This window comes from Lotus japonicus, chromosome 5 (assembly GCF_012489685.1).
Source record: "Lotus japonicus ecotype B-129 chromosome 5, LjGifu_v1.2".
Taxonomy (NCBI): Eukaryota; Viridiplantae; Streptophyta; class Magnoliopsida; order Fabales; family Fabaceae; genus Lotus; species Lotus japonicus.
In genome coordinates this window covers 64,755,385-64,766,708 of record NC_080045.1, presented here as the reverse complement: position 1 = coordinate 64,766,708, position 11,324 = coordinate 64,755,385, and the positions used below count along the sequence as shown (strand labels likewise).

The 11,324-nt window shown below is 37.0% G+C and overlaps 1 protein-coding gene across 5 annotated transcripts; it reads left to right on the top strand.

Moving 5' to 3' along the window:
- The first annotated feature begins 885 nt into the window (after window positions 1-885).
- Window positions 886-10,807, top strand: LOC130718421 (uncharacterized). Of its 5 annotated transcripts, none has more exons than XM_057569008.1 (6): window positions 886-1,261; window positions 7,207-7,275; window positions 8,268-8,417; window positions 8,585-8,946; window positions 9,581-9,623; window positions 10,200-10,807. In XM_057569008.1, the coding sequence occupies exons 3-6, from the start codon at window positions 8,300-8,302 to the stop codon at window positions 10,628-10,630; spliced, it is 954 nt and encodes a 317-aa protein (XP_057424991.1). In that variant the 5' UTR covers window positions 886-1,261; window positions 7,207-7,275; window positions 8,268-8,299; the 3' UTR covers window positions 10,631-10,807. The 5 variants fall into 5 exon arrangements, with proteins under 5 accessions (XP_057424991.1, XP_057424990.1, XP_057424989.1 ...); XM_057569007.1 differs by having other exon boundaries at window positions 7,202-7,275; XM_057569010.1 differs by lacking the exon at window positions 886-1,261 and adding an exon at window positions 6,705-7,033.
- The last annotated feature ends 517 nt before the right edge of the window (window positions 10,808-11,324 follow it).

Here is an 11,324-nt window from a genome sequence, read left to right as displayed (position 1 = left end):
AATTTTACTTTTTGCGCCAAAGATCGTCCTCTCAGATGATTCTCACATATCTATTTGTTGACTCCCCTGAGCACGTAATCTGCCTCGCTTGGGTGTAGGCATCAGATATATGGAAGGCTGAATCGTGAACACTGTCGCCGCTCATGTACCTCAACCACCTCCATTTGAAAATCTCAGAATTCAAAATACAGTGAGTATCGTGATAGTAACGATCATAACACAAATGATTGTGTTCAACTTAAGGATATAATTGAGCAAATGATAAGGGAGGGAAAAAATGAAAAAAAGTATGTTAAGAAATACCATGCTAACAAGGGAGGCTGGAACAACAAAGATTGAAAAAGAAGGTCTCAAAGCCCACGAAGTCAGGACCATAGGTGAGACAAGAGAGAAAACTAGTCTCGAAGGAAGTCCGCTTAGATGATTCATCCCTTCATGACAAAAAAATGTCACCAAAAATAAATCAAAAGGGGATAAAGAGTTCATCTTCGTATGAGAGTGATGAGGAGGATTCAGTTGGAGGAGCAGCCCAACCTTCCCAACCTTCACCCATTCATTATGGTGGACTTTGATGGATAAGGTATCCCTTAAAACTCTCATAAGAATACAACTTGAAGGGAAATATAAAAATCTACTTGAAGTTTAGTGGCAAATGCAAAGCCCTACGATTAGATGGACGAACCTATTGTAAAACATTTATCCGACCAATAATTCATTAACTCAGTACCTCAGCCGAGTCGATAATTGAGTCGAGTTAAAACACCGGTTACATCACAATTTTTTTTTTGACTATATATAAAGAGTGTATTTTTTTTCTATTATTTATATCTTTTACACTCATGTGTCTTATACAAAAAAAAAATAATAATAAAACGAATCCTTGTTGCTTTTCCTCTGCGTACTGTCAGATTCGACCACACCTTAGGACCTATTTTCGTACATTCGTTTCACCGATAGTACCGCGGTGCTCGCGAGATCGACCCTTTCATGTCCGCCGGCCACCACCGTGTTATTGCTTCACCGGCACGGCAATCCTCTCATTCCTCCGTCGTTTCTCCCCGTACAATTGATCCTAAAGCCATAGATTGTGTGTTTCCTTCCGCCACTCCAGAGTCTCTCTTCCGGAACAAACTCGTTTCCTGCCAACCTTCATCATCACCACCGCAACCCTAACCTTCACAACCCTCCTCCCTTTGAGGGTTCAACTGCCCACACATCCAGCTCAGTCTCTTCCGTCGCCAGATCAAGCTTTACTTTCGTTGTATGTATTGCCTCTTTCCCCCTTTCTGTGCTTTTTTCATATTTCTTGTATTTGTTTGTATGCAATTTCATAATTGCTTTGATTGAGCTGTTTTTGGTTTTCTCTTCAATTTCTGATTACTGATTTTGATTTTATTCTAATAGGAATATGTTCATATCATGGAATTTGTTATGTTTTTCAACCATGAATTAGCAAAACCACGAATTGCACATTCTTTTATACCTTCATTGAGTCCCCAAAATTAATTGATTTTGATGGTCATCTTCCATCTCAATGTTAAAAACACTAAACATTCATCCTACAGCTCATGATTTGGGAGGTTTTTTAACTCTGCTGACCCTATCACCGCACCGTGTTGTGTAATTGTGTTGATACTATACCATATCCAAAACTCTAATTCTTGGATAAATACTGCTTCAAAATTTGGTGAAAATCTTCCTTCTGATGAGCTGAAAAATCTTCAAAAGATTTTGAACTGAAAATTGCTTTAAAAGATTTGAAACTTATGCAAGTTTGGTCCCTCCTCGCAGAAGGAAATTCTCTTCTTTGGTTGTGAAGATCTCAATAGTCTTTGTGGATTATAATCTAAAAAATATCATTGATAGGATTGGAAACTAGTTTTAGTGTTCTACAGAACAGACAGTATTTATAATTTTTTAATGGGATCGTAAATTCACATATAATTTGTCTTTTGGGCCAACCCGGACTTGTCCCTAATAGGTCAACACATCCATAGCTAATCTCTTAATGCTGTTAATTCAGTAGCTTATTTCTTGCTTTTTAAGGACAAGTTGATGGAATGGGTATTTTGCATGTTTATAAAACGTTAGGGAGTGAAATACATATTTTGAAATATCAGGGACTAAATCGCATGTGACCCACACTTCAAGGTACTAATTTGCATTTCCCCTTAGTAAAAGAATTACTAGTTTTTGTTCTTTGGGACTTTGACAGCTATCTGCTAGGCTTGTAAATTAAGCATCCTAATTCCAAATAATAGTTTTTCTTTTTAACTATGAATGTGTTTGAGTTAGTAGTTATTTTGCGTGCGAAATCAATGCAAAATAGTCAAATGTATTTCTGTTTTCTTTTTCTAATGTTAACATGTTGCTTACATGAGGTGTGTGCTTTTTGGTGCCTCTTACACCTCCAATTTCCATGTTCCTTTATCCCTTGAAAACTGTCACGACCCAAAATCCTAAGCCGTGACCGGCGCACAGACTATCACCTTAGCCTGGCAAGCCTGTTTAACCAAAACCCACTTTCCAAAATGATTTCCCAAAGGTATCATTGATTCATTTCCAAAATGTATAACTTTGGGAAATCATTTTGGAAAGTGGGTTTTGGTTAAACAGGCTTGCCAGGCTAAGGTGATAGTCTGTGCGCCGGTCACGGCTTAGGATTTTGGGTCGTGACAAAGTTGGTATCAGAGCTTTGGCTGTAGGTCCTATTAGCTGCAGACATGAGGTAGTGATAGAATCTTTCTAGTAAATTGTGAACCGCGGCACAACTTACTTCAAAGATGCTATTAATGTCTCATGAGAGTCTTATTGTTGTTTCCAAGTGTGATTTGAGTTCGTTCCTCATTCACAAAAATTTGATTCATGTCTTATGTTTGATGAGTATTCTTTGTTCGGTGAGGATGTCACCTAAATTAGGATTTCTATTATAAGACGATTAGCTTGTTAGGACCCTCTATAAGGCCTTTGTGGTTGGTAGTGTTCAACAATGCAGTGCAAGCCAAAGGTCGTCGCCGATAGACGTTGGTTGTTCGTTGATGTAGAAAGTGTTAAGGTCCTTATATCGAGAAATGAAATTCATGAATGATAGAGCTTGCAATTGGGTTGAGGGGATTACAACATGATGTGAATCAATGTATTGGAGTTGTTATTGGGATTGTCGACCAAGGGTTAGGAAAGAGGAGCAACAACAAGTAGGTGTCATCGGAGAGGTTGATGTCACATTGATTGTTCACGTTAAGCTTAATTCTCATGCTTTCCTAGTACTAGTCAAGCGTGGATCAGAGGTTTATTGATGCTTTTGAGAGTCTATGGAGAGCACTTGGATGCTCATGCATAAGGGTACTGGATTTAACATCGTTGAGTTGGAGTGTGTAGCACATGATTGACGTGATGACTTTAGGTGTACGAGAGTGCTGTGATCACCTCTAATAACATAGGTGATTTTTTCCTATAGATTGATGAATCGTATTCTTCTAGAGATTATCATAGATGGTTCGACTCACATGCTTGAGTTGTTGGAGTAAACTGAGTAGAATGATACCATAGAGTAGTTATAGTAGATAATCTTAAAGCTTTGTGCTGAGTCATAGACTAGATTTTGGGGGGCCTTTATGATCAATTTTTCCTCAAATGCATTTTGCCCGAAATCTACACCTTGTTTGCTTGTCAAATGTTTCAACATGTAAATTTCTTTGGAGAAAGTAGGGTGTGAAATTAATGCTTTCAGATAAGTCATTTTAGGAGGGATTTACATATGGTGGTGGTGTAACTTCCTCTAGTCATGGATAAGCGTTAGCAAGAGCGGCTTTAGCATTTTCTTTGACCCCCCCTACAACACTTGTTAGACAAGCTATGAGTTCTTTTGGCCGAGGTCGTGGAGTATCTAAAACTAATGGTAAATGAGATGGTAGTCTAGGTCAATGAGGTGTTAGGAGAGTCGAGCTCGAGTCTTTGCTTTGACTCATCAAGATGCTTAGGCAACCAATGTCGTGGCAGTAAGTATACTGTTTATATGATCTTGAGATGATTATGTTATGCTTCATGCTAAGGATATATACTCTTTTTATCATTGTAGCCAACTTAGTGAATTATCTTCTTTCCTGAATAAGGCGTTGACCGTTGCTGCACCTCTTGAGGAGAATTTGATGGTTGAGTTTGTGCACCATTCTTTTTAAGGTATCCATTGGAGATTGAGAGTTGTTGATAGCCATTATAGCTTAAGACATGATTGATTTTAATGTGATCTTTGGATATAGATTGGTTAATCTTTCATAAACACTTTGGGTTGTCACGAAGTAATGAAATTTATACTATTTGGAGATTACACATCTTCGGGAGAGTGAAGTTGAACACCATAGCATTTGGAGTTAGCAAGTTGCTAAGGAAGGGTTGTCTATAATAATTGGTTTTGGTTAAGATACTCAAACAGCTGAAATGAAACTAAAAGAGATTCTTCTAGTGTGTGATTTTCTGAATGTGTTCCTTGGAGAATTTTCGGGTGTACCATCTAATAAGGGGATAGAGTTTTCCATAAATTTGGTTCCTAACACTAGTTTTGTGTGTGAAGAGAAAGATGGAAATATGCAGTGCACTGTGCAATTATGCACTGGATAATGTACCAATAAATAGCAATATCATTTCCCTCACCTACATGAGTTGTTGAGGGCTGCAATGAGGACAATAGTCTTTGAAAACAAAAGGACCTACGATTTGGGTATCATTAATCAGAGATTAAGAAAGAAGACATTTTGAAGATGACTTTTGGAACGTGATATGAGTTATTACTTATTATTCATGCCTTTGGACTTAGTGATGTCACTGCTGTTTTTATGGATTTAATGAGCCGCATTCATTCTTGGATTATTTACTGATTGTGCTTATTGATTATTCTGGTATATTCCAAAGTATAAGGACTAAAACTAGAAGCTTGTTGATAATAGATTTTGGTTTAGGCTTGCCCATTCAAACTCATTGTTGATTTATGTGCAAATTGGTTTTAGTTTGAATAGAGATTTGGTTGGTGATGTTAAACATGATCATGGTCAAGATTTGTAGATGGAAAAGAGGATAAAGGATTTCTAAGGTGAAAGGGTTCCACATTTTTTTTTTCAAGACTCTAGTGATATTTTACAACTTGTATGATAGTTGGGTATGCCTAATGTAGATAGTTCGAGGAGGAAAATATTAGAGAATACTCATAATCATGCTTTCACCATTCATTTAGGTTCTAGTAAAAAGTATCAAGATCTTAAGGACTTATATTGATGGGAAAGGATGAAGAAAAACATAGAAAATTTATTTCTGAATGTTAGCATGTCAGTCTGTGAAGGCTAAGCACAAAAGCAAGTAATGTTACTTCAATATATTAAGATACCATAGGGGGAAGTGAGAAGTATTATTATGACCTTGGCGATAGGTTGCTTAAGAATTTAATGTGTTATGATTTGGTATTGGTGATTATGAATCGATTGACTGAGTATGCACACTTATTCTCTATGAAGAGGACTTATGTTGCTGCTATATATACTAAGATTTACCTTGGAATGAGATTGTTGTTTTATAGTGTAAGTGTGTCCATGATTTCAGACCTAGAAGCAATTGAATGCACTATTTTAGAAGACTTTCAAAGTTGTTGTGTGGTCTCATTTCAAGACGAGTACAACCTTCTATCCTTAAATTGATGGCTGATTTAAGAGGATTATTTAGATCTCGGAGGGCATGTTTCGTGCTTTTGTTTTTAGACTTTAGAAGGAGTTAGAGAGCATAATTTATCATTGATGAAGTTTGCTTATGTTAGCAGCTACCAGTCTAGCGTAAGGATTGTACAATTTGAGGCCATGTATGGTAGGAGATGCAGATCACCAATAGGTTGGTCTGATGTTGAAGAAGTTAGTTTGTAGAGACTCATAACTTATCCAAGATACAATAGAGAAAGGTTAAGATGGTTCAAAATCATTTGGTTATAATTTAGAGTATGCAAGAGTCTTATACTGATAGGAGGCGACACCCTTTAGAGACTGGAGTTGGTGTTCTTGTGCTTTCACGTGTCTCTAATGAAAGAAGTGTTGCGGTTTGGCAAAAGGAAAAAAAAAAACTGAGTCTAAGATGCATTGGATCGTTCAAAATCTTGGAGATGGTTTGTCCTGTAGCTTATTGATCGACACTTTCCCTATATCTTTTTGCAGCTCATATAGTTCTTCATGTTTCTATGCTTTGAAGATACCTATATGTTCACTCTCATCTTATCCCTCATGAGGATGCACAACTAGATAGGCATTTATATCATATGGAGGATATAGTAATCATAGTTTATAGAAGGGTGAAACGCTAACGTTCTAAGAATATTGGTCCAGTGAAAATCTTTGACAAGGACAATCCGTAGAAAAGATGATTCGGAAGTCTGAGACCATAAAGCGCGAGAAGTATCCCCACTTGTGTGAAGCTCAAGGTTAGTTTAAGCTTTAAAAATTCGAGGACGAATTTTCAATAAGGGAGGAAGATTGAAACGACTCGTTTAACTGAGTTATGGTATTAATTATTATAGTTACTATGATTATTATCATCATTATTATATATAAATGATAAGGCAAGGAAAGAAAGTAAAATGGAGAGAAACAGGAACCACGTTACCCACCTCTGCAGTTTTAAAATATATATATATATATATAACAAAAATAAAAATAAAAACAGATTCAGATTTACTAGACCTACTCACTCTCAAACCCACGTTGCACAATACCCATTCCCAATTGTTTCAGAAAAAAAAAAACCGTGCTCTGTCTTTTCTCTTCCATGAGAATTTCTTCTCCCTTCACGCAGCAGCTTCTGATTCCTTCCCTTCTAACCAATTTCATCTTCCACTTCCAATGAAAATCCACATCAAGCCCCATTTAACATACCCACTCATAAAGGAAAATTATGGCATTCAAGTGAAAAGGCTTTTGGGATAATTTTGGGGGCTTAGGGTTTGTGCTCTAAGGAAGGAGAAGAGTACCCAATCCTACATAATTGTTCTTCCTATTTCGTTGAGGTATACCCGATTACCCACTGCTTACAAATAGTATTATAGCATATGTTAGAATTAAGAAGAAATATATTTTTAGGACTTTGAGCACGAAATTGATGTTTTCATAGTTGCTCATGAGTTGTATAACGTCAGATAATAGCATCTGAAGGTTTGAAATTTATTATTTGGTAGTTCAGATTCGCGGCTAGTGGTTCGTTCGTGAGTCCTGAAGTTGTTGGGAGCAATCGTGTTGATTCTTCGTAACAGTGAGTGGTTTTCAACTGCTATGACATATTTTTAACAGTCTTATAACTGATTTAATTACTTTATTATATTGTCTATTTATCTAAATTGGGGAAACATGTTTTTATATGTTTGACTATCATTCTTGAACTCTGAAAGCTGATTTTATGAAGTTTATTTGATTCTGATTATGAACTGACATGAGAAAGTAATTTATATTGCTTTGATTTTGGAAATTATGTGAAACTGAGATTGTGAACTTGGAAAGTTGATTATGAGACTTTTGACGAGACTTGAACTGGTTTGAGAAAACGGTTTTGGGGATCCTTGATAGAACCCCGTAGCCGTTAACGGAGGTAACGGCCTAGGTGCACCTAGCTAGTTTGATTCCGGGAGGAGAGGGCTATCCGTTAGATGGAGCCGCCAGTGCACGGAAAGGGCTATCAACGAGATGAAGCTTCCCCCGATGAGATTGATGAGACATGACATGATTCCGGGTGGAGAGGGCTATCCGTTAGATGGAGCCGCCTCTTGGGTAAGATAATCCTTAAGAGGAAAGGGCTATCAACGAGATGTAGCTTCCCCCGATGACACGATGTGACTTGAGAAAGGAAAGGGCTATCCGCTAGATGGAGCCACCCCTATCGGAGAGGCCATCCCATAGGAGGAGAGGGCTATCAGCGAGATGGAGCCGCCTCATGGTTCTACATGTATAACTTTGGGAAATCATTTTGGAAAGTCGGTTTTGGTTAAACAGGCTTGCCAGGCTAAGGTGATAGTCTGTGCGCCGGTCACGGCTTAGGATTTTGGGTCGTGACAAAAACGTACTCCATTATTATTGTTTTCCTTATGATTCAGCATTTTTTTTAGTTTTAATTATGTTGTATATGGACTCTTGTGGAGACTAGAGAGATTGAAATAGGACGGTTAATGACACTATACAAAGTGTCCTTCTGATTGAGTTAATCTACTCATTTATTTTTTATTAAATTTGATAAAAAAATATTCCAAACAGGCTGTATCAGGTTCCTGAACTTTTTTCCCAACATGGCCAACAAATCTAAAGAAGAGCCCAAGACTGCTCCTGAGTCAGATAGGTGGTACAATCTCACTCTAGGTGATTCCTTCAAGAACGATTCATCTAACAAATACTGCACTCTACGATGTAAGTTACTTAAAACCTTTCTAATATTTCTGTCTGCTTCATCAGTATCTGTTTAATCTTGGTTCCTCTAACAATAATTATTTTTGCTATGCTTTTTTCATTGATTTTTTATCCTGTTTTTTTTCTTATTTTCATTTCTAATAATTGAACTCTTGAAATATGTATAGATGAATTTAAACCAGCGTCAGTTGATAAGACTAAGCCAGGATTGCTACGCAAGACCAAAGAGAATAGGGTGTCTGTGGAATTTCAGAACAACCAATTAGGAAAACCCAAGGTGACATTTGAGGGGAATAGTGAAGAATACAAGGAAAATGATGCTGTATTGTTCTTTGATGGTGAAACTCTTCGATTGGAGCGGCTTCATAGGGCTGTAAAGCAACTGCGTCACCTACGAATGCCTGGTGAATCTACAGCTGCTGCAGCTGTGGCTGCTCCATCTGGACCAGCTTTGGATCCTCGGTCGTCCCCTGTTGGAAGGGCGATAAAACCAGCACCTGTCAGTAGGAGCTCATTTCAGGCAGTGCCAGTAAGTGCATACTAACTATCTATGGCATAACTGTTTGTTTAGAAGTTGAGTCTGTTACATCATAAAAAATGTAGGCAGCTGGAGACTTTCAATTATAATTATGGTTATTTTTGCAACATATATTAGATTTTTATTGTTTTTATGGAAGCGAAAAGCTTTTTGTTGTGGTGCTTTGTGTGTGAATATCATAATGCATACCCTCTTTATACCGTTATGATATATTTAACGTGTTTTTAGATAGAGATAGAATTTTACTAGAGAGGGGTGATGTAAACCTGATTGTTTATTTTTTTCATGGAGGTACTTTTAGGTGGATATTGACATCATGGAATTACTCAATACTCAGCTATTTTTCTTGTTTTATCAACATAATTAAAGACTTTTGTTTGAGGGAAAGAAAGTGGATTGTAGAAGGACATGAAGCCTTTAAATATTTTTGAGATCGGTGTAGGTGGGTTTCTAGATGAAGCATAAATACTTGGATAAATCTTTTAGGTGTTGACCATATCTTTTTCTTTTGGTGTGAGTTGTTTCTGTAATAATGGGAGGAAAGTAAATAGCTTATTTCTTGCGCCCTTTCTTATCTATTTTTTGCCCAATGACCTTTAATGATATTTACATTGATTATGGACAGGTTGAGGTGGAACGCATTGATATTGGTGAGCCTGAAAATACTGGTATGTATGATATGGTTACAAGGTTTCTGAAATTGAAAATCTGAACATTGTATTGATTTCCTAGATTAATTGATTTCCTGATAGTCTAGTTAGATGAAATGGGAGTTGCCCTTAACACAATATGTGAGTATGAGTTTTGCATTAGGCTCCACTTTTGGTTCTTTTCCCTTTTCCATTATGGTTCCCCTTGTGCAACATTTTCCTTCAATCAGGGCTGGGAGGATATTCATATGCTAAGTTTTTCATTTTTATTGCTTGATGCTGATGGAAATAGTCTGTTAATATGCTTCAATCCGTGAGTAGTTCTTTATTACATCAACTCCTGCGCCAAATTATTCTTTATGCGCTTTCCAACTTTATGATTTTCATATTGTTTTTGTTGCTTATTACAAGTTTCCACGTTGTCTTCTATGCACATACTAGAGACTGTTTTGGTGGATTCTGGATATGTGCTTTGTTGTGAGTCTGTTCTTCTCGGAAGTGATCCATTCACCAGTTGATCAAATGGTTTGCAGTGGCTTTGTTACTTATCTATTGAACTCGTAGTAATCTGATGTTGTCCTTATTATATGACAGGCATCAAATCTGGATCTAAGAGGTCAGCTGATCATCTAACTGAGGCACCCACTGTTGCTGCTACCTCACCTGTTGCCAATAATGAAGTCGAGGAACATCGAGATATAGATATTGATGACCTTTTTGGCATTGTATCACCAGAAGATGACCATAATGTTGAAGAAAAAGATAATGTTGGATTTGACATGAATATTCCCCAAACTGATGATGAGATCGCCGACGTGGTCGATAGTGGTGATGAAATGGACAGAGGAACCAATGCTGCAGAAGCTCTCAGAGCTCAGGTAAATGCAGAAGGGAGGGATGAGCAAACATCTACTTCTAGCAGTAGCAGTGGAAGTGGAAGCAGTGAAAGCGGCAGCGGTAGTGGGAGCAGCAGCAGCAGCAGTGATAGTGAAGGCAGTGATGAAGACACTGTTAACTCAATCTGAAATTGCAAAATTGGGGGGGTCTTTCCCTTTCATCATTTATCATTATTGTTGCAAGAATGTAATAAGCCATTCTGATTCTGAAGATCGGGAATTTTGTTAAAACTGACACCAGGGTGCTGAGGATTGTAAATTTTAAAGTTAAATCTTTTCTTCTTAAATCTTATAGTTCTTTTATAATTTAACTAGTGTGGAACTCGTGAGATGCAATCATGCAAACCACCATTATAGGTGTTGAAGATTAGTAAGCTAAGGTTCAAATTTAGTATTACTTTCATTGTTAAGTAAACATTTATTATTAACTTATCAACGAATTTAGTCAATTTACTATGATGATTAGGAGTACACAATGGGGAAAAAGACACATGAATAATCATAATAAATGAAATGATATATAATTTGGGTATAGAAGCTTAATTCCTTGTAAACAAGCCAACTATTCCACACAAGAAAGTATAAATCGTACAAGTATCTTCCTTGTACACGTCTTTTCTTTTCCTCACATTTATTTATGAGTTTAATGGATATGCACAGACAGTGTAAAATAGTTTTACACAGACATCCAATTGAATTCCGCCAAATCAGAAAATATCTTATTCTTTTAATTAAAATTAAAGTCAAATGTAATTATATCTCCTATGTGGCATGCTTTGATTGAATGACACACTGTCAGTGCATGTTCATTAAACTCTTTATT

Excerpts from the sequence above, each read along its gene's own strand:
- LOC130718421 (XM_057569008.1), top strand. The coding sequence starts at position 8,300 with ATGGCCAACAAATCTAAAGAAGAGCCCAAGACTGCTCCTGAGTCAGAT. Across the intron at positions 8,418-8,584 it reads CAAATACTGCACTCTACGAT|ATGAATTTAAACCAGCGTCA; the intron begins GTAAGTTACTTA and ends AAATATGTATAG. Across the intron at positions 9,624-10,199 it reads TGGTGAGCCTGAAAATACTG|GCATCAAATCTGGATCTAAG; the intron begins GTATGTATGATA and ends ATTATATGACAG.